At 36.1% G+C, this 23,504-nt stretch overlaps 1 protein-coding gene across 1 annotated transcript in view; it reads left to right on the top strand.

The window, feature by feature from the left end:
• Positions 1 to 18,252, top strand: part of CDC73 (cell division cycle 73) — a 104,917-nt gene extending 86,665 nt beyond the window's left edge. Inside the window, exons 12-17 of the mRNA XM_071751073.1 lie at positions 1,848 to 1,883; positions 2,239 to 2,326; positions 9,306 to 9,467; positions 11,250 to 11,350; positions 14,044 to 14,185; positions 15,481 to 18,252. Of these exons, the coding sequence (XP_071607174.1) occupies positions 1,848 to 1,883; positions 2,239 to 2,326; positions 9,306 to 9,467; positions 11,250 to 11,350; positions 14,044 to 14,185; positions 15,481 to 15,517 (566 nt within the window). The 3' untranslated portion in view covers positions 15,518 to 18,252. The remainder of the gene's footprint in view (positions 1 to 1,847; positions 1,884 to 2,238; positions 2,327 to 9,305; positions 9,468 to 11,249; positions 11,351 to 14,043; positions 14,186 to 15,480) is intronic.
• The last annotated feature ends 5,252 nt before the right edge of the window (positions 18,253 to 23,504 follow it).

The following is a 23,504-nucleotide window of genomic DNA, read 5'->3' as shown; positions in this document are numbered from 1 at the left end:
GACTGAATTGTAACAGGTCTGCACTGCTAGCTGTGACTTCATGGGCACTAACTGGCAGAAGTGTATTATTTTTGCACATAATGCAGGTTATACTGATACTGCCCTTCTCTAAGGCTGGTCTATTCCATTATCTTGCCTTTCTATTGCAAGTTAAAGAGGAAATAAAGGAGAGGTATAGTCAGAAGAAAGTGTATATACTGCTTCATTAAGAAAAAAAAAAAAAAAAGTCTTTCTACCTGTTCTATGATATTTTGTTGTTGGAACTTTAAAAAACCCCAAAGCAGTTATCTTGTTAGCAGTGGAAATATTTAAAATGTGCAGTTTCCAGGAGGATGCTGCTTTGCACAGAAGTGTTTAGTTAAATTGCACAAAACAGTTACATAACACTTATTTGAAATAAAATATTTTTTTTTCCCTGCACATTTCTGTAATACCTACTTTTCTGCTAACTTGTCTTGATACAGCTATCAAATTTCTTACAGATGTTACCAGCCTCCCCCACATTTTTTTTCTTCTTTTGTTTTTTTATTAGCAGAGTTGATGCTGCCTATATATCTCAGGAACTTTCTAACATTAGATTAAAAAGAAAAAAGAATTAAAAAATCATTGGGTAGGTAAAGTTCATGTAGTTCAATGCAGTGTCACCAATTATATCTGTGCATTTGACGGTGTCAGGAAAAGATAATTAAGGATATGGTCTCAATATTTGAACAATGGCAGCTATGCGTTGTGAATATTTATATTGTTCTAGTCAGTTTCTGAAACAGTTGGTCATAAATAAACATGAGCAAGTTGGTACTGTGCAACTGAAAGTCAATTAATGGAATTTTGTCATGCATAGTAGCAGTTGAGACTTAAGTTTGTCTGCTTCAGTCTTTCTACAGTTCACCATTTTCTGATTTTGGTGAATTAGGATAAACACATCTGATGCTACTTATCAAGCCACAGCAGCACTTTCCTTAAGGGAGGACTCCTGAAAACTGTACTATAAAAATGTTTATTTGGGGAAAGCCAGGCTATTTAATAATAGCACCAAAGTAAAGACATGTTTAGGCTTTTCCATCTGGACTGAAGTATTTCCCATATTGAAGAGGTCACAAATTGGAAGAATGAAGTGGAAACATTTTACTGGGGAGTGAGAGGGGAATTCTTTGTTTTCTATCTCGCCAGTATTGTTTGTGTGTGTTCGTGTGAGGGTTTGGGGTTTTCTTCCTGGTGTTTTGTTTTTTTAGTTGGGGGGGTGGTTCGTTTGTTTGGATTATTTTTTGGCTTGAGTGCTACCATGTATGTGAAGTTTCATTGTTTCTGGCACCCAAAGAACTCATGCAACTCAAAAGCTGCAATTCAGTATTGACTCAAGTAAGCCTGAAATTCAGGTTTTGGTAGTTGAAAGTTCTGTATGTGTTAAGGATAGCTAAATCCTACAGATACTATGTGTAGTAATAAATACAAATGAAAAGGTGAGGGTCTGTAAAGGTGAGTTGGTTGTGAAAAATTCTTCTTGGTGGTTCAGCACTTTGGTACTTAAGATCTACAAGCAGCTTTTTTCAAGACTGCTAGCAATTTTTTTTCAATGCTATAGTGCCCCGACCTTTTGAGGAGAATGGAGAGGGATGAGTAGCTTCAGTATAATTAGGAGAGATTGATTCAACTGTCCTAACAACTGATTCAGACTGACAAAAGCTTTGTGTTCTGAATACTGAGACCCAAAGTATTAATGCCTTCTTCAAGTTTGTGTATTGAGTGTGTGAAAAAGAGCTAATGATTATAGTGGGATTCTTCTCTGGCCAGTCCTGCAAGTAAAAACATTGAAAAGTTGCCTTACAATTTTCTTTTTTTTTCTTCAGTTTCTCAAGCAAGACCACCTCCAAACCAGAAAAAAGGTGAGTCAGTATTAGTTACACATCCTTTTCATTTTTGTGTGATTTATGCTTATTAATCTCTTGCTAGAAGCACAAGCAACAAACAAGCAGTAAAATGAAGACAACATTCCATTTTGCTAAATATGAATCCTACTCAGAGACTGCTGACAGGGAGGCATGCTTGTTTTTCTGGTCAATGAAAACCTTCAGTTTAAAAAAGATTTACTAATTTTCCTTTAACATTTTGCCATTATTTTGGTCTTTTTAAGTAAGAGTTGCATGTACAGCTCCTTTAATTAAAAACAAAGAACAACTGAAGCCACAGCAATAATAACAACAAAAAATCCCCCAAAATGTAATTTTATTATCTCTACAGGATCTCGAACTCCTATAATCATTATTCCAGCAGCGACAACCTCTTTAATAACGATGCTTAATGCAAAGGACCTTCTGCAAGATCTGAAGTAAGTAGCTGATGAGAAGAAACTGTTTCATATATAAAGGTGTAAAAGTAGCAAATTAGTCATTAAGCAAGGGGGACCATCTTCTGTCCTGTGACAAGGTAATTTTGCAGACCAGAGTATAAAAAAAAACTGAGGCCTCTTACATAGCAGGAAAAGCCAAACTTATTTTCAGAGTTTTTTCACAGTTGTGATGTTTGGGACAAATGAGTAGATTGAGAAGCAAGTCTTACTGTGTCATCTGTAATGTCTGTGGTAGTTTTCTTTTATGTAACAGTGAATAAAGGCTTAGAGAAGATGAGCAAGGGCAGTGTGCTTATGGAGCTCAGAAAAGATTTCAGGAAATGGCCACAGTCAGGAGAAGGAGACTGGAGGTTGGCCTCTGTGTTAGATTAATGGCTGTGTCAGCAAAGCAATTAGCTGGTTTGGTAAATACAGAATTGTTTTGAAGTTCCCATAAGAGAAAAATAAGAACATAGCATTGTCATTAGGTATTGAGGCAGATCAGTCAGGGAGGTATTGATGAATTGCTACAATTTGTTTATTGCATCACACATCTCATTCTGAGATGTAATTCATTATGGCAGAATGCAATCAACACTTCAAAATACTTCCTTCATAGTAAGGTAAAATGCACTGTTAGGATACAGAACAAACAAAACCCCAAAACACCACCTTCCATGGTCCATCAGACCATGGTGTTAAGAGTTGCCTATTGGTTAATACCAATTTTTCTGAAACAGGCAGTCATTTTCACAGAGAAATACACTATTATAGTTTGTCCATAAGGTATGTTTAAAAATGCAGGGCTCTTCTTTCATCCACCTTTAGCACTTCACTTGTCCTTTATGTGACTCTACACTGCTCTTTGTAAAAAAACAGGCTGTCCTTATTGTGGTGCTGCAGCTTTCACTGGAGTTGCCCTCAAATTTTTTCAAACTGTTCTGTGAGGCAGACCAGGTCCCTTCTGATCTCCATCTATTTCTAATTCTTAGGTTACCGCCAGGTATCATCAAATATCCAATACTCATACTGGACTTCTAGTGCCTCTTCTGAAATATTTAAGTGGAGAGAAGGCTGGCTGTCAACAGTATAGTTTAATATACAGTCAGTTACTGGACTGATATAATTGTGTTGACAAAGGATGTTGCTTGTGTTTATGGGGTCTTGTCTTAAGAAAAAATTGCACTACTACAAGCCTTTGGTTTTACATATATGTAATTTGTGACCTTTTGGTTCAGAAATGTTTGTAATGGAATAAAGCACCTATGTGTAATAACAGAAAGTTGGGGGCTAGAAAGGGACCTCGAAAGATCATTGATTGCAACCCCCTGCCAGGGCAGGATCACCCAGGAACACATCCAGTCAGATTTTGAATGTCTCCAGGGAAGGAGACTCCACAACTTCACTGCCCAGAACTGGACACAGTGTTCCAGGTGCAACCTCACCAGCCCAGAGTAGAGAGGGAGGAGAACCACTCTTGACCTACTAACCACACCTCTTCTAATGCACCCCAGGGTGCCATTGGCCTTCTTGGCCACAAGGGCACATTGCTGGCTCATGGTCATCCTTCCATCCACCAGCACCCCCAGGTCCCTTTCCTCTGTGCTGCATTCTTAACAGGTCAGTTCTGTTAAGACTGCATGTCTAACATCTCTAAAGTAATGTATGTCTAAAGAAATCTTTGGCAGAAGGCTTGCACTGTTTTCAGCTCCCCTGAAAGAGCTACCCTTAAATTCTCAAGATCTGCCTTAAGATGAGGCTGATTCTCAGAGTACAAAGAATATTATCCAGAAAAGAATCAAGTTTAAGGGGTCAAAAGAGGACACGGATGTAGTTTACAAGTATGATAGACAAAGTGAAGGAGTAAGATCTGTTCATGAATCAGAAGTGCATTAGCAAAATTCATAAGAACAAAACACTCCTTTAGCCACGACAGTTCTAGCACTGCTCTAGAAAATACACCACCTGGCCCATATTATTTTTTCATTCAAATTTATTGAAGTAGTTTGTTTAGGAATGGCTGTAGAGTGTTTTTTTTACTGTTCAGATATGCAGACTATAGAACTAGCCTTGGTGTAGAGTGTGATTGATAGACATGTGATGGTTTTCCAAGGAAAGAAGGCTCGTCTGTGTTCTGCCTCTTAAGTCACTGCCACCTTTAACTCATTCCCTGTTTTCAGCTAAACTTGATAAAGATTTGGAAGACACGTGTCTGCCACAATTTTCAAATGAGAAAATTGGCCTGATAGAAAAAAGGCACCCATATTAATATTCCCTCCCTGACCCCTGCTGAGAAAGATGCAGATAGATGTGAATGCCTTGTGTTTCTGATTACTTATTTGTATTATCCAATCAGAGATCAATGACAAGGCACAAGGAGAAGGGATTTTTGGAGTTGGAAGTATAAGAACTGTTGCATGGGAGACTGTTAAGAAATGTAAGAGAAACCTGGGAGAATGAGGCCCCCATGATTGTTAGGGTATGGAAGCAGTGATATTTGTGTCACATGGACTATTTACAGGGCAACTTTTTCTTCTCTGCCTGATAAGTGAGGCAGCACTGTTCTGTCAAGCATGTGATGATAAAAAATGGAGCCAAGTCTAAGATAAGAATGAAGAGTTTATAAAATACTGAAAAGGTTTAATTTTATTTTAAATCAGAACAACAGTACTTTATGGTGTATTGTGAAGCTTCTTAAAAATATTTCATGGAATACATTTTATTCTCATTAATTATCTGAATGCAACACTGGATATTAGTGATACGTAAAATCTGGCTTTCTGGACAAGATCTAGAATATCTGAAGACAGACTTTTCAGAGGCAGTGCTTCTGCTTTGAGTGGAACAAAAGCAGGGTGGGAATAATATGCAACAGATGTAAATGATTAGGTGATGATTATGTATTTTTATTATGATGGTGCTTTTACTCCTGATATGCTTCACCATATGGGTCCAGTCAACTTGCTGAGATTTATCCAGCTTTGATGCTGAGCAAATTATTTGAAAAATTGAGGGATGATGTATTAACAAAAAAACCTTAGTTCTTTGGCAAAAACAGGTATATGAAGCTTTTGATTCTGTAATGCAACAAAAATGTTCAGGGGGTTGTAAAAATAAGTCTCTAGTTCAGAACAAAACCAAATGTGTGTTAAGGTGGTCTCAGTTACTTATTCTCTGCTCATACATTTTTTATATGCCCGAGTTGGGGGCTGGAAAGTGCTGACCTGACCTCAGTGAGAGCATTTTAAAATTAATGCTAGGAATTGATACGAGTTCAGAGCTGAGGCATGAACAGTTCTGCCAGTTCAGTATCTTGCCAATTGCCTCTCATAATTTGATCTTGTTCAATCACTTGACTGCTACCTTAGGAGAGGGACCTGCTGTCTTTCTGAAGTGAGAGAGTGCACCTATTTTCATGCAGATAATGATTTTGGCAATTAACTTGCAAGAGAATTGAGTGATATTAGCTTCCTAGTAGGGGTATAAAAATGGATTTTAAATTGATATGGATTTGTTTTATTTTTATTTTTTGTACTAGAGCATTCTAATCTGGAGAAGCAATAAAAATAGTTAGCTCCTGCACTGTGAGGTTTCACAACACATTGCTAGTATATTGGATGATTAAAAGCTACAAATGTGTAGTTAAGCCACCAGCTACAGTGTAGTAGCAAATAATTCCAAAAAGATGATGAAAATGTTGCCATTTTTTAAAATACTAAGATTTCTTAAGCTTGGCTTACCCTGTCACTACCACATCTTAAAAGACATGATAATCTGTAATCACACCATAGTATCTGTTATTCTTAATTAAAAGCACATGGCTTTTATTATACTTACTTAATCAATGGTTGCCAGAAATGCAAGCCTGTATTTCGTAACCTGTCTGTAAGCTGTCATTTATTCCTCTCCTCTGTGTGTACATATATATAAGAATTTCTTTCAGTGCTTTTGTTATGAGAGTTGCCTTCTCTGTTGTTTCATGTAAGCCTACTCATTGGGTTTTTCCCTTCAGAAAATTCAGATAAAAAGATATTTTATGTTCTGTCCTTGGGAAACATTCAGGTTTTTACAATTAAATGGCAGCTATTTTCTGCACAATATGTAACTGAGGCACAGCCCAACGGGACCTTAATGGCTGTAACAGTTTCTAGCTGAAAGGGAGAGAAACTGTCAATAAATGAGTGTTGAAATGTATTCTTAAACACATAAACATTCAAAGCTAGAGTTAAGAGTTGTGAATGCCTGTTTCAGCCAAATTTGAGGGCAATTTCAGGTGAAGTTGTTAGGCTCTTTGTAGAGCACCAGTATTGCTACTTCAGTGTCCATGTTTCTCTAGTTTGGCAGGGGTGGCTAGGTTTCCTGTTTACATTTAAAATTTATTTCCTACCTCACATTTACAAATTAAATTTAAAAAGTGACCTTTTAGATTGCTCTTCAATGAATATTTGATTACTGTAATGTATGTATGACATTTTTATTTACGTATTCTGTAGTAGTTTGGTCTCACTCAGTGCATGATATGTGACAAACAACAAAATTCTTCTTAAGCTCTCTCTCCCCAAGTCTAAGTGATCCTTAGCTTTTCATATAGAACTTTCCACTGGGGTAAAAGGTGACTGAAGGGGGGAGGGGTGTTTTTTTTCAGTTTTAAAATTATTAAAATAGAACCCACCACATTTCATTTCCATCTCTCCAACCCAGATTCCTTAGTTCTGATGAGTGAGGAGAGATTCAAGAATGGTTTTTCTTAAGTTCAAGAGCACCGAGCAAATCCTCATTTTAAGTTATAAAACAGTTTTCCTGTCAGTTAGTATTTGCAAAGCAAAACCTGTGACACGTTGGCAGGAGAGGCCATTAGGTATGCTCATGATTAAAGTTGCACCTCACTTTGAGTTTTGAAATTACCAACTTGGCTAGAAAGACTTCATTCTGATGGCACTTGGGGTAGCTTTTTCCACAGTAGAACTGTGTTGAATGCTTCTGTGTGTAGCATGCACTTGTATGTGTCAGTTGGGTGTGGTAGGTAAAATATGTGCAAAAATTAGCTGGCTTATTATTACTTCAGTTATTGGAGAAATTATTGTCTTAATATACCCTTCTCGGTGTATCCTCTGTAGATTTTTTTGTCTATTTTCTTTAGTGTTGTTTTCCTAGAAAGAATATAATAATTAAATCTGTGACTTGTCATTTAACATCTGCAATGCTGTTTTCTGTATTTGCAATACTAGTCAACTGTATTGGACAGAATTCATGGGCATTTGTGGTGGGGTTGTTTTTTTTTGGCTTTCTTTGTGGTTGTTGGCTGTTTTTTGTTGTTGTTTTGATTAATTTTCCAGTGTGTATCTGGAGGCAAACTTCAGAAAGTGTACCTTTCTCTTTTTGAAACACTGTTAATAACAAAGCAAATAAGGGGGCTTAATCTATTTATATATGTTAGGAAAATAAGTAGTTTTGCTTGAAGGTTTATTGACAATTTCAACAAGCTGCCTTAAAGCATGGTTAATAAGGTTTTTTCCCCCAAATGCTGTTTTATTATTGGATGCAGGACATTAGCAAAAACTAGTATTTTCAGGTTGAATAATGTAACATTCCTCATATTTTACTTTTCATTCCATTTTCCTATTTTTTCAGCAGGAGGAAGTGCAGGCTGCCTGTTCAAGCACATTCCAGTTGGCTTTTAGTGTTCAAATAGAAATGAGTTGAAGAGAACAAACAGAAATGTTGCAAGCAACGTACTTGTAGTAAACTTTTAAAAGCCACCATCTGTATTATAATGAATAGAAATCTTAGCAATTACATGGAGTACTGCTTTTAAAATGCATCACTGATACTCCTGATAACTTTTGCAGTTAAGTGGAACATAATGTTTCTCTTTATCAGAATTTTTGGAAATGAAAAGTCAGCAGTAAATCATGTTAGCAGTGCAGCTGTGTGGTTCTGAATAGAATACTAAGAGACCATGGATCTGAGTTCTGCTCTTTTGCTGGCCTGGTACTGGTCACAGCTTAACTTTCTGTCACAAAGTTTGCATTCTATAAAATGCATGGCTTTGTTATCTCTTCTTTTGACTAAATCCATTGAGAATTTATCAGATAAAATTCTTACACTGCTCACTTGATGCCAGTTTTGGGAATAAAGTTCAGTGTATTTTATTTTATTATTGCCATAAAGAAGAGATTCTTGAATAGAATCGCTTTTTCTTTGGTTTTTTTGGATTGTGGGGGTTTTTTTTCTTTTTTCTTTTTTTAAAGCAAGGAGCTGGAAAAACAAATATCAGTAATTGCTTGCGTGGGGGGCACATCTTAAGTATTTTTGTCATATGTTGATTGCATGAGACATGAGGATTATATTACCCTTATTTTATAAGCACTTAATTGGAGAAGCTATTTAGAAAAAAGCAAACACTGTATATCATAGCAACCATCTGAATCCTTGATAATGTGAAAACACCATCATCCAGAGAAATAAAACCTCACTCAAAAACCTTTTTGACCAAAACTACTGACTTTTTTGAGAAAACAATTCTCATGGCTCCAAGAGCAAGAGAGGTAAAGTTTGCTCCATGAAGCAATTATTTTTTGCTGCCCTGGCTTCCCCATGTTGCCCCTGATCACTGAAATCAGTGAGCTGCAGCCGTTCAGCAAGCTGGGATCTGGTTCCTCACTTGCCAATGTATTGGGTAAGGTAGGCAAGGAATGCCCCAAACATGTAAGAACAGGTCTGGCTGTCAGTTTGAGGGGCAGAGGACCTTCAAGTAGTTTTTATTGCAAGGAATAAATAAATATTGCAAGGACTTGTGAAATATTATTCTTGAGGGTTCTGCTGTTCTGAATGAGAAGTGATGGAGGCTTGGCATGGTGAAAATGAGTCGGCTTCGGTGACTGTTGCCAGTAATGCCAAGTTCTGATAAAATTATTCCTTTTACTGCTGGTTGTTTCAAATAAACATATCTCTGGTGAATGCTTCTTTATTCCCCAAGGTTTGTACCATCAGATGAAAAGAAGAAACAAGGCTGTCAACGAGAAAATGAAACTCTAATACAGAGAAGGAAGGACCAGATACAGCCTGGGGGAACCACAGTCAGCGTTACTGTACCTTACCGAGTAGTAGACCAACCTCTGAAACTTATGCCACAAGACTGGTAAAAGAGATTTTTTTCCCCTTGCAAAATTGCTTAATCAGGACAATGCAGAATTTCTAATGGTCCAATAAAAATGTACTAAATTACTCAGGAAGTTAGTGATTAAAGAATGGAGTTGATTTTTAACTGTATAGGGAGGCTTCAAGTGAAAAGAATACGATGCTAACTCTCTTTGAGGAATTTTCATAATAAATCCAGCACTACATTTTAACGTGAACAGCACAACTATTTTTAATATTTGCCTGGAATGTTCCAGAAATTAAAATACAAATTTTCATATGGGTTTACCTGTTTGTGATACTGTAGTGCTCAAGTGACTGAAACATGAGAGGAAGATTATTCTTGCTTGTCTGTTTTCTGCATGAGATTTATTTGAAATATGTGTTTGCAGGCCTTCAGTATCTAACATGCTAACTTATTTTTAATTGTTTATAAAGACAGAAAGAAAACACCAGTGGTTTTGGTAGTAAATAGAATTCATTGGGTTGGGTTCAGTGATGGAAGCTTAGAAAGGAGAGCTCCAGTTGGAGAAGGGTAATAAAAGGCAGCTTTCAAGAAGAAGCTGTGGAATGTGTTGTCTGTAGCCCATTCTCCAGTCTGATGAAAACATAATTGGAGGAGGAACATTCTAGAGAAAAAAAACTTTTGTTACTTGATGTAACAAATTAGGCAACATTTTTACATCTTCCTCCTCACAAGTTTGGGAATTAAAGACACACACAACATTTTTTTGGTGGATTTATTACTTCCAAAGTAGACGGGGGAATGGAGTGGAATACTTTGGAAAGGTCCTGTTGCTAAATTAATGTCTTCTGTATTGAAAACATAAACTGATTAAAAATATGTGTGTTTGAAATTCTAAATATCAAATAGCCATTAAAGTGTTTAATGATCATACCTTTAAGAACTGTCTAAAATAGTTCCTGAAGTGTTTCTGACCAAAGAGATGAAGTGGTGTGGGTTTTTTAAGATTGACTTTATTCAAGGGAGAATCAGGTATTGGTATTTAGAACTTAGCTTGTTGCCCCTGGTTTTCTCTGTTAGCTATTATAAAACATTTAACACAATTTTAGGTGACAAAGTTTTAGTCTGTCTCCTCAAAACCAAAAAGCCCCAAAGTTTGTCTTGATTATTCATTTCCATTTGGGAATTTGTAGACTTCATGATGAATTATATTTGGGGATCGGGTTAAGGAGGCAATTATTTGTTGATACTGTAGATAGATACTGTGCTTGGATGATGTAAATGTTTGAGAAAAAGACCATATGTGGGAGGACATTTGTTCTCAAAGGTTGATTTTTGAAAAAATGTTATTGATGTAAAAGCTTTATCTTAATCACAAATTTATTTTCTTAGACTACAGGTAATGTTGCATACCCTTACAATAAATTATGCACTTTGCAACTGAAGGCAGAAATCTGTCTCTTACACTAAATTTTTAGAATAGAATTTAACCATATTCAGAATAAATAGATAGATACCTCTCAGTTTTTAAAAATAAAGGAATAATGAACAGAAGTAAAGGATGTTTGGCTTCTTGTAAGTGTACCATGAGAAACTGATCTGCATTCTGGACAGAGCAAAATGTCCAGAAAAATAACCTTTTTTGTTGATTGTTTTTTGCTTAAGGGAAGAAGCAGTTATGCTGGAGGTCTGGTTGTTAAATGTGCTGGTTTTGTTAATAAAATAAGAAACTATGCTAAGGTATTTTGCCTGATTAAGAAAATGTGTAATTCAGATATTCAGGGCCATCAGTCTGTCCCTCCTCTTCTGTGTCCGTAGGGATCGTGTGGTGGCAGTGTTTGTACAGGGTCCTGCTTGGCAGTTCAAAGGCTGGCCTTGGCTCTTGCCTGATGGATCACCTGTTGATATCTTTGCAAAAAGTAAGGTGGTTTTTTTTGTTATGTTTTGGTTTTAAGCCTTTTGGGGTTTGCTCTTCTGTTTGTGGATTTTTGGGAGTGTTTATACTTTGCTTATGGCAAAGTATTGCAGGATGCTGTTGGATTCAGGTGGTTGAGAAGACAGGAACTTAGGTCTTCATCTGTAGGGCAAGTACTAATGATCCCTCTGCAATTCGTATGTTCTGACCTGTGGAAGCTCACAGAAATCTCAGCTGTCATCTTTGCAAGAGATTCAGAAGTAGCTGCTGTATAAATTTAGTTTCTAAGCTTCTAAACAAAGGTGAAATGACAATGTATATTACAGACTGAAAAAAATCCCAACACCACAGGAGAGATTTTAGCAAAAAGTGGCTAAAGAAAGAAGAAACAATATTGCAAAATGAAGATGTAGAGAAAACAAATTGTGAAAAGCAAAACCAAGAAAAATGCTATCATATATTTAAGGTCTACCTGGTAGTTATCATAGAATCACAGAATGGTTTGGCTTGAAAGGGATACCTAATTCACCTATTCCAGTCTCCTTGCCAAGGACAGGGACATCCCTTAGTAGACCAGGTTGCTCTGAGCCCCATCCAGCCTGGCCTTGGACATTGCTGGAAAGGGGGCATCCACAGCTTCTTTGGGCAGCCTATTCCAGCATCTCACCACCCTCAGGCTAAAGAATTCCTTCCCAGTATCTAATCTAAACCTGTCCTCTTTCAGTTTGAGTTTCTTCTCACCCTATTACTGCCTGCACATGTAAAAAATCCCTCCCCAGCTTTTCTGCAGCCCCTTCAGGTACTGGAAGGCTGCTTTAACACCTCCCCAGTGTTCTCTTCTCCAGGCTGAACAACCTCTAGTTGCATGCTAGAAGCTGATGGGAAATGCCTGTCTGGTTGTCTGTGTTTATCTTCTGCTGAAGCTGTCACTTTGCCCATGTTTATAGTCTTCAGTAGTCATCATAAACATGATTTCTGGGATCTCCAATAGTTCATTGTTTTATCTACAGTTTGCATTTCTTAATATAAGCCACAGGATCTATAGTGATTAACAAATATTCAAGAATTATCACTGTCTTTTTTTTTTTCTTTTTTTCTTTTTTCTTTTTTTTTTTCAGTAAGTGGGCAGCTTACCATAAAAAAAATCCTCAATAAAATTTGCATTGGCCTAGAGCCAGTCAAACCAGTTTAATTTGTTCAGTTGCTATACCATGTAGCATTTTGTTAGTTGAGTCTCTGAAGCTGTTCTTAATTTTCTTTACTAGTGTTTAGCATTCACATAACAAACAAGCTGATTTTTGCATCTGCAAGTGAATGTTTCAGATGGAATTTTGAATTATGTCATTTTAATGAACAAAAATTTCATTCTGAATACCATTTTAAATGCCTTGCTGCTAGAGCACATTAATGTGCTTCAACATCCATTTGTTTCTGTTTCAGAAGTGGATTATCTTCTCTCAGTATTATTTAGCCTTAATGCAGAGGCTCTGTCAGGTGTTGATTAAGTTTTCTGTAAATGCATAGCTCTGGTATATATTGATTTTCTTTCTCTGGCCTTATTTTTTAAAGTGTAACATTATATGGCAAAAATAATGTATATGTATTCTTATTTTTCATTTGCAAAGCTTGAAAATATATCTGGCAGTGGTACAAGCAAGATGACCACTTCTTTAATATAGTTAGTTCTTTAACTGACAAAAAAAAAGCTAATTTCAGGTACCAGTCTCCTAGAAAGCTCCTAGATAGATCATTCCATAGATGGACCTATATCTGGCAAAGAGTACTAATTTTATTATTTATTTATTTGTTTTAGCCATTTGGCTCCAACTAGGTGGATTTTGTGGAAGCAAGGAGAGCTGATCACAGCATGAAAAATAACTAGTTTCACAAGCCTGATCAAATGTTTCTGCTTTACTTCTCCAATAGTGGCCAAAATATAAAAGGCAACAAACCGGTTCATCAGATAAAAATTTGTACAAGACTGAAATACTTTGCACTGGATCACATCAAAATTATGATTTGACTGAGGAAATCGAGAAGAATCACACGAAGATTTTAATATCAATGTGTTAATGCTTAGGCTTTACATATTTAACATTTGACAGTACTTCCCAGGAGAAAATAACTGTTAATACTTTACCATTTTTAACAGAGTATTAGATCAGGGGAAACTTGACAAATTTCTCAGAATGTTTAATGTAGCATTTGGGAGTTGCACTGGCAGTCTGCTATCAGTCTTCTACACAGGCTTGCAGGAAATAGCCAGGCTTCCTTCTCAGTGGTCTCAGAAATGCTTTTTTAAAGATTTTTGGACAGGTCAAAGATCTTCAGAAAGAACATACTTGTTTCTCAAAGAAAATGAGCTTGAGTTTGCAGTGAGTTTCTGCTATTCCACTGGGATCTATGCGTTGAAAACCAGGGGCTGCTCTTTCACTTAAACTTGTAATAGCAGGAGGGCCTGATAGTAGCCACCAGCTGCTGTATTTAGCTCAGTGCCCTTTATTAACTAATTTATTTTCTTGAGAGATGGGATCATTAATTTCGTTCTCGGGCCCTATTCTGAAAAAAAAGAGCGGTGGGAGTTCTTTGTGACTAATAATTAAATATATTAACATATAGTTATATACATATTAATATATATAGCTATATATATAGTCATAATATTTTCACACTTACATATTTTCCTGTTTCCTGTAGTTAAAGCTTTTCATCTCAAATACGATGAAGTGCGCCTGGACCCAAATGTACAGAAATGGGATGTAACAGTGTTAGAACTGAGCTACCACAAAAGACACCTGGACAGGCCGGTGTTCCTGCGCTTCTGGGAGACTTTGGACAGGTGTGTTTCCTGCTGGAAAACCTCTGTGCTCATTTGTTTGTGATGTTTGAGGCAATGCAAAGTTACCTCAATAAGGGAATTGTATATACGACTTGGACATCTGATAAATGTTTTAGCTTGAAAATATGGCTTGTTTAGATTTTCCCTCATGTATGCCATTGTATTTTATTATAAACTGTAAGTAATAATCTCCAAAGTGCAATTTGCATGGATTTTAAAGGAAGGGTAATTAGCATTAATCATTAGTACTGTCATTCACCACAACCTGTTAGGCAGAAGAAATGGAGACCAAGCTAGATGGTGTAGTTTTCCTTTGCTTCCCACCAGCTTTCTTTGTCTCCTTCTATAGGTGACACTTTAGAGGAGGTGAGAAACTACTTTAAGATAAAGAGCCACAAATAATTTATGTTATCCTGATGCCTCTGAGTCCACAGCACTGTGTAGAAAAGGAAGTAAAAAAAAAACAAACCCACAACAAACAAACAAAATCAACAAAAAAACCCCAAAACCTGATTTGAGGAGCTCATAATGAGCTTTGGGTTAGTGATTGTTCTGTATCTTAGGGGCTTCCCAAATCCTTAGCTTTGCCGTTCCTGAGAAGTAAAGTACATAGGAGCACCATCAGCTCTGTGAAGAACAGCACTGCTTCTGATTCTGCTTCTCTGTGATTCAGAAGCCTTTCTGAATGGGAAGTTCACTGCAATACCTTTTTCATGTTGTAGGGAAGAAACTTTCTTATCATGAAGCTGTACAAAAATATTGTGGGAAGGGAGAAGCCCATGCATTTCATGAATGTTTAATCTTTTCATGTTGATTGCACAGCAAACTACTTGAACGATTGAATGAACTTCAAAAAGAAAAATGCTATGGGAATTGTCAAAATAATTCCAAGCATCAAACTCTCTATGGCTTCTTATTTAAGTTTCAATTGAACTATCTATGTATCTGAATTCCCAGAATGAACTATTTATCTTTAACAGTCTCCCTGTGTTTAGAAGTCATGTGATGCCTTGGAAAATATGAATTTTCTTCAAAGTAAAGCTTTTAGCTAACCATCTTTTATTGGGAAAAATACTGTGCCTATACATACATACATATATATATATATACATACATACATACATATATATATACACACAGAGCTATATGGCATCTAAGATGTTGCATGTCTTCAGGAACTTGATAATGCTTTAAAAATTTGGTTCTAACAAAGTCTGTGCTTATTATTCCTGAGAGTAAAATTTCCATAGATACCAGAAGAATAGTAATGTTGTCTTCTATTAATTTTTTTTCAGGTATATGGTAAAGCACAAATCTCACTTGAGATTCTGAATCCTTCAGCTGCCATTTACTTCCTGAAGTTTGGATTGAGAAAAGTGAAAGGGGCTCCACTTCGGAGACCAGAGCTGGCACTATGTGATTTGTCAAGAACTTTACAAATGAAGAAGGGTCACACTTTAAACTTTTTATAAAATCTTGTTTGGATGCTTCATGCTATGGCAGGTTGATACCTGTTGTTATTCAGAAGCAAAGGGGTTTTGCTTAAAACTATTTTTTTAATGTTGTTAGCCTTCTAGTCTGCAATCCAAATTGTATATTTTGATAGCAGCAGTTTCTTCTCTGTTTTGTTAAATTAGCCACATTTTTAAATAATGTGTTTTGTTCCTTATTAGAAAATAGATTGATCTTCACTGCAGGTGACAAACGTGAGTGTGTGCGTGTGCGTGTCTGCGCACGTGTGTGTGTATGTGTGTGTGTGTCTATATATAAAATGTAAAAAAAAAAATTCATAGACACACTGATGCACACATAGATGTTACCAGGCTTCCTAAACCACTTGGCTTCTGAGCTTAATTTTGGTTTTCTTTGCTTATTGTTTCACTTACTGACAATATTTTGTTGTGAATGATACTACATTTTAGTCATTAGGACTTGCAAACTGAGCAAAGTGAAAATTGTTTTGGATAAATCAAAATGTCAACCTGTATATGTATATTCTGTCAGTCTTTGTTGAAAAAGGGAAGATGAAAAATCTAGAAATGCTTTTTTGGATTTGTAATGTCCCAGTTTACTAAATCTTTAAACTTTATTATAGGAGTATCTTCGAGTCATGTTAACTTTAAATTGCCATTCTCCACACAGATTTCTTTATTTAAATTGAAAGTGTGCATGTATGCATTCCCATCTGTCAAGATACTTTACATACGAGTCTAAATGTTACCTAGATTAAACAGTGAATAGAGGAGAGAGTTTGGACTTTTTTTCCTGGAACAGGCACCACAAGGAATGAATAATTTCAGCGTTTTGCATTTGCACCTCTAATACCACTTCCAATGTTGCTTTCTTGTGACAGAAGTAGCCCAGACTAGATCTGTAGGAGTTGGAATTTTCTGAGATGAGTGGCTAACATGGGCTCCTAACAGTCCTTTGCATTGGAATCCAAAATGGGCCTACTTCAGTTGCCAAAGAAGTTTTGCTTGATCTACAGTACAAGTATGACTGATGCCAGAAGATCCTCTTATTTGTATGAATTTATGGTATCTCTCTATCTCTTTAATAACATTAAGTTCATGTGGCAAACCAGTGGATGTAGAGAGTGATCAAATACTGTAACACCTGCATGATTTTTTTTTCTGGGTTACAAAATACATTATTATATTCCTGTTCTTGAAGATCCAAACCATGTTTTTTAATATAATTTACATTGAAGATTTGACTAAAGTAAAACATTCTACCTATTCTTCTTTAATTTTGCTTTTTATTTGATGTTACCTTCCATTTTAATAAAACCAGAAGGCACATCTCCTTAAGCAGTTTTTAAAACTATGTCTTATATTTTTGAGGACTGTCAGGTCTGCCTGCTAAGGATAAGAAGTAACATTTATGTAGAGTGACTGAGAATTCTCTCCTCTTTGTATGGACAGTTGATCAGTACCAAGTGAATAGTTTTTCCCCAATACTTAAGCTTAGTATAAATGTATCCATGTCATACATGAGTGAGCTGAAACATTAAATTCTTTGCTTTAACCTGTACTGTAATGAGAAAAGCTGTAAAGGTTATCAACACAGTAATCACTACCATGAGGAAGTGGCTCAGTTTAAAGTTCATTATTGCTTTAAATAGTGGGATATCACGTATGTTTTTTTAAACATTTCCAATGAGAAATACAATTTTTTCAGACTTAATCTGGACTTAATGGCCCGTGCAGACTTAAAGAGACTTTTACAGTGGACAGCAAACTTAAAAAGAGAATTCTGAAGAAATTTGTGCTTCGTGTGCAATGTTATATGCAGACTATACATTGGTATAATGTACATACATTGGTACCATTCTCTGGTATTAAAACAGGCAAGGTCCAATTATCTTTGTCCTGTGTTTCACTTGTGTTCTAAATGCTTGTGTAATCCCAAATCCAGCACTGTCTACAGGAACTGGCTTGATTTAAATGTAGATTTATGTATATATTGGGAGTAACTCCTCTGAAACCAGAGAAGTTACATGGATGCGAGACTGGAAGAAGAGCAAATTCCATGAAATCTCTTTATGAACTGGACCATTTTTTTAATGGATTGAGCATAGACCTTTAACATCTTAGAGTTTTGTACTTGCAAGCAATTTACAGTACGAGTTGCAAAATATGTATTTGTGAAGGAGTTGGCACCTGATGGTGCATATTTTTGTCAGTCATAAAAGTAGTAATGTTTATAAAATGAGCCATTTTGCAATCAGATTCCTGCTGACATTATTGGAAGTTTAATTAGGTTGTCAGAATAGCATTCCTGCTGCCTCCATAAATAACTGCACATAGATTATGGAAACTCTTTGGACTTAAAAATTTAGCCTTACAGCAGCATTTTGCGACACAGCTGGAATTTTAGACATGTTATGCTTAATTTATCTACAAGTTAATGTAGAATAATAAAGAAAACAGAAGATCTGGGGAAGCTGGAGGATCAGACGTCTGTTTTAGTCAGCTGCATTCTTATTGTTGAGCAAATTTGAAGCACTTCTTAGAGGTGTATAAAGTGTATAACTTATACACAATTAAAGGTGTAACTAAAACTGAGCTAGTTCACTGACTGTAGTTTATTGAACAGTGGAATGATACCAGCATGGGAATGAGCTATTGAATTGGCTGTTTCTCTTAAACATCCTACGTGTCATAACTCTACTCTGTTTCCTAAACACAAGGTGAATGAGATGAAACAAGATAAAACAAGATGAAATCTGGTTTGAAGTCTGTTATTGAGCTCCCATCCTGCCAGCAGGTGATTATTTCTTGGAACAGCAAGGTTATAAGGGCCAGTAGATAAATCTGAAGTAATGATTTTATATTAGAAACTAAAATACCTGTGATTTATACTGTTGGAGCTTTCTGAATGCTACCCTGAACAAAGCAGACAAGGGGGAATTTTTTGTAAGGTAAAGTAGGGCAACTGCAGGGACTTGCATACCTGAAGAAATTGCAAATCAGTACCCTCAGCTGAGGAGGCTTGACTGTTTGGTTATTACCTGGAATTTTTCTAGCAGGGTAGTTTCACAAATAGGTACTGAAGTCTGGGCTTGAGCTAGACAATTTATACAGCTGTTCTGCAAGGCTATAAGCCTTTTTATTTCTGATACAGAAGAAAGCATAGATAACAGATTGCATGTTAAATTGTCCTTGATCATAAATTGATTATGTGATATTTGACAGCTAAGCCTTTATTAAAACAGCACGTTTGGTTTTGGCTCCTGATACGTGATACAGAGCCAGTGTGTAAAGTAATACCATTCTTTGCAGGGACCTGCAAAAGTCAGTTTCATTAGTACCATTTTCATTCTTTTGCTGATGAAATATCTTGCAAACACAGTACAGAAGGAAAGGTGGTCAAAATTAATTAAAATTTAGTGTTGTGAATACGTTTTAATTCAAAAGCTGTAACTAATATCAGTTTATTAGAGCAGCGTGTTCATGAAAAGTTAAAATCCCTGCCTGAAGAAACTGTTGGCCAATTAAGTTACAGTTCAACTTATCTGATGAAAAATGTGCCACAAACTAGTATATTTATTTGAATGTCATATTCAGAATTTCTCATTTGTTACTTGACAGATGTCTTTGAACAGAGATGGCAGTTTTAATTTCATTTTCTGAACAGTTACATATGTCCGTAGCAATTATGTAGTTTACCTCCTGTGGTTTATTTTTACCCTAAGACTGTTACCCCAATACAAGCAGGGACTGAAAGCAGGTCATTTTAAGTATGAATTGGTTTAAGAGGAGCTGGTGTACTTGAGAAAGATAAAGAGAGTTTCTTAATGAAACTTTTATCCATTGTGTGGCATTGAGTCAGTTGTTGAGATGTCATTGACTTCTCAGTGGTGATACTATCATAGAGGGCAAGTGTGAGATTTAATCAAGCAAAATTTATTGGTAGGTGTTACACAGTGACAGGTCCTGTATCCAGGCTGAATTACTGTGTTAATTTTTCTTTAAGCAAAAATTTTATAATTTTTTGAGAAGAATGCAAATGCAAAGAACAATCTCAGATGTTTGAAACTTTCTTGCAGAGACTAATTCACATGTAAAACTGAGAGGCATGAGGTGTACATAAAACCTGTAAGAAAAATATCTTGGGTTATGGTTTTTATTTACATCTTTTTTGTATCTGTAAGTTGTTTTGCTTTAATCTGTTTTACTTCAAATTCAGAAAAACTGATTACTTGTTTCACAAGGTTGCTGCATGCATCACTGAAAGCTGTCAGGTAAATCTTTAGCTGCAGTTGCTTGAAGGTTTGGTTAAATGAGTTTGTAGATTATAAATTCTGGCCTCTGTCAGTAGGCCCAAATTTTAACAGTGGTTTTGAAGGTTTATGTAAAATGAAACATAAAAATCTGATGGGGACAGCCTGTATTGAATGAAAGGAGAAGCCAAACTTCTGATGAGGTTAAGTCTTTAAAGTCTCACATAACTGTCATAAACTTGTGTTTAGTGACTGTTCCAAGAAATCTTAAATTGATTGTTGGATGTGTTTTGTGACTCGACCTATTGTGTAAAATCTAGACTATGTTACTGATGTTTTTATGGAGTTAATAGTTTAGTATCTGCTCAAGTCCAACTTTTGAAAACCATTAGCCCAAATATCTTGAGGACTTTCAGTGGGGGAGTGGGGTGTCTTTCTAAATGCAGTAGTCAACCATGAAAGAAAAAAAAAAAAAGAAACAAAGCATGATTCTCCTGTTCCTGTAACCAAGACCAGTCCTGGAGTTCTGTAATACTGAGTGGATTTTATCAGTGAAATAGGATGTAAAAAATGCCATGAAGAACCTACTTCCTATTTTTCACTTGTTCCTGCCTTCTTGAAATCCTATGCAGGAGATCCATCCAGCCCCTCCTCTTTTTCCTGACTTCTTTCTGCTTGGGTTTCCCAAGCTAGGACTATTCTCAAACCTGCAAGCTTTCTGAGAACCTCAACTCTGGCACATCCATCAATTATTCCTGCCCCATATTCATCAGTGCACAAACACTGCAGGAGACACACAAGATCCTTCCTATTACATATCAAGGAGTTCATTACAAACTTTTAATTTTTTTTTTTTAATGCAAGCATGACCTACTGAATTCTTTGTGCTTCTTTTTCACTTAGTTTTGATTGATAATAATGAAGCTTTGAGGTTTTGAACCTAAAAATATCGAAGGCATACCAGCTATTCTTTCCTTAATTAGTATTATGTCTTGTCATTCTCCAAAGATCTTTAACTGTAGATTTCTCCCTGTTACTGCAGATAAACATTGGAAGCAGAATGGTGAATGATTATCCTGAGCTTCATTGACCTGAGTCAGTCTTAACCTGAGACTGAATGAAATCTAAACAATTACCTGACAGCCTGTGTTCAGCAGCTGGCAAATTACTTGGGGAACACCACGCTTGTTTTTGTTGTTAATGATTTTGTGAGAGGAAGATCTAAAGTAACAAAATTATGAGCAGTGAAGAAAATAATAAATGGATATTTTTTTTCAGATGTTATTCAGCACTTGTAGTAGAGCTAATTTTAATTTTGTAAGAATTGTGAGGTCACCACAGCAACTAATACTAATCCAAAGAATAGAAAGCATGGGTTGGAATGTTTTCTAGGGCAAGGAGTTACCAATAAATTTTGTGGCATGCCCTTAAAATGTTCAGGTAGTCACAGAAAAATACATTGTAAGTGAATCATACCTCCCTGACTGCCTTTTGTATGTAGTGAGACAATGCAGCTGACCCCTTCCTCAAGTTAGGTGTTCTTACTCATGATCACTGCAGGGAGGAAAGAGGGGGTCTTGTTTACATATTCCAATTCCCTGTTGTGGAGCTTCTTTGGGTTGTCTGCCAGGCATTTTTCATTCTTGAAATTTACTGTAATGACTTGATGCTAACATGCAACTGTGGGGTTTCAAAAAATTAAATTACAAAGTTATTTAGCATTGCTCAACTTGTTCTTATGGGAAGTTCACTACTAAAGATCATGTGAATAACAAAGGTGGTAGGGTGGAAGATTTAATTTACTTCTGAGTGTCATGTGTAGCCTCGTTGTATGGGAGGTATTTTCAGCCACTCATTGACCTAACTCTTTAAATTCACTTGTTGTATCTTGTGAGAAACTTAGGCTGCAACTTCTACTGTAGAGAGGAAATCTTTTTAGAGAGGAGATCTTTTTTTTTGTTTTGTTTTGTTTTGCAATAAACTTGTACAAAAGAGCCTCTGGTTTATGCATGGAAGCAATTAATCTGGTTACTGAAAAGTAGATAAAAAGGGAATAATTAGGTTAAAAATGAAGATAAAAAAACACAAGCAAAGAAAAGCTTCATAAAAGAAATTACTAAACTGAAGTACATTTACAATAATTCATTGTGAAGTCTGTGTAGAACAAATTCATTTGTGTTCGGTGGATTAATGCCCTAAATTATGTCCAAATAATCTTGTTTTAGCTTTATCAAATTGCACGATTGGCAAATTCACTCAATGGCACAAAATCTATCTTGAATTTGATCAGTCATCGTTTTTAATCATCTTGGTTTTTCTGGTTTTGGTCAGTACCTGTTAGTCTGTTCATGTAGACTTTTCTTCTTCCAAATATCAAGGCAGCTGGATGATCTTTGAAGTACAAAATCAGGTAAGTACAAAATCATGTTTGTATGCACATATATTTACAACCACCTTATTATTCCACTGAGAAGAAATGTGCATTCTTTCTGATGCATATTGTAATTTTACAATTTTACAATCATTGCTTTTATAATGTATCAAAGTGCAGTGCTCTCCAGATGTTGAATTTTTTTTCAGGACAGATTTGTACAACAAGAGTCAATAATCAGTATGGTAACTAAGCTACATGAGAAATTATGGGTAAGAAGAACCCTGCATCTAATAATTTGCCTCTCAGGGGTCTTGTTTTTATGCTGATGCAGCCTGAAGAAGGCTGTGTTCTCCAGCCATTCCCACAAGCAAGAAATAGCCTTTGAGAACATTAGCAGGAAAAAATCTGCCCAAAATCTGCTTAAATGCATTAAAGTATGCCAGGGATTTATCCATTTAATAGGAAGAGCGTCCTGAAATGTCACACAAGTATCTTCAAAACATCCTCATCTTTCACACAGTCTGCTAGCTCAACAGTTCTTTGTGTATCATATGGTGCTACTTATTTTTTCATGTGTTTCTCTTACATTCTGGAGTCACGATTTATACAGCTATTTCTAGGATTAATGCCTTCAGATGTGTTACCAGTCACATCAGGGGAGGGGGTGGGTGTAAATATTTTCTAATTTTTTAGCTCCTTAAGTATCTATTGCCAGAGGAAATAAGTTCATTGCAGCTGGTAGTCAGAGACGTGATTTAAAAAATGGAAAAATAAGTGGATTGTGGTAATTGCTTAATAATGGGATTTTAGGTGCACAGCACTACAAATGCGTAAGTAGTCATAATTCCCACAATCTCAGCTACAGGCAAAGCTTTCTTACATCCTGTCCTTTAGTTCTTTCACTCCATTTACTTCCAGTTGGTTTCTTGGTCTCCTGAGTCTTTCTGCTGTATTGCAGCAACTGCCCACTTATTATCTCTGTGAAAATAATTCAGCTGACCAGTACTTTAGTGCTGGACTTCTAAACAGTCATTGATCATATCCATGTCAATTATTTTTTACTAGCAGTAAAATAGGAGAGAAAGCTCACTGCATGTTGATAAGGAATTCTATTGTCTATGTCTTGTTCTCTTTAATGCAGCTCTCACTGTTCCATACCACATGTAGCAATGAACTCTATGGCATTGTCTGCAAACTAAAAAACTCCTTAAAAAACCAGC

This window comes from Heliangelus exortis, chromosome 8, assembly GCF_036169615.1.
Source record: "Heliangelus exortis chromosome 8, bHelExo1.hap1, whole genome shotgun sequence".
NCBI lineage: Eukaryota > Metazoa > Chordata > Aves > Apodiformes > Trochilidae > Heliangelus > Heliangelus exortis.
Note: the sequence above shows the minus strand (reverse complement) of the source record. Positions and strands in the feature narration are given on the sequence as shown.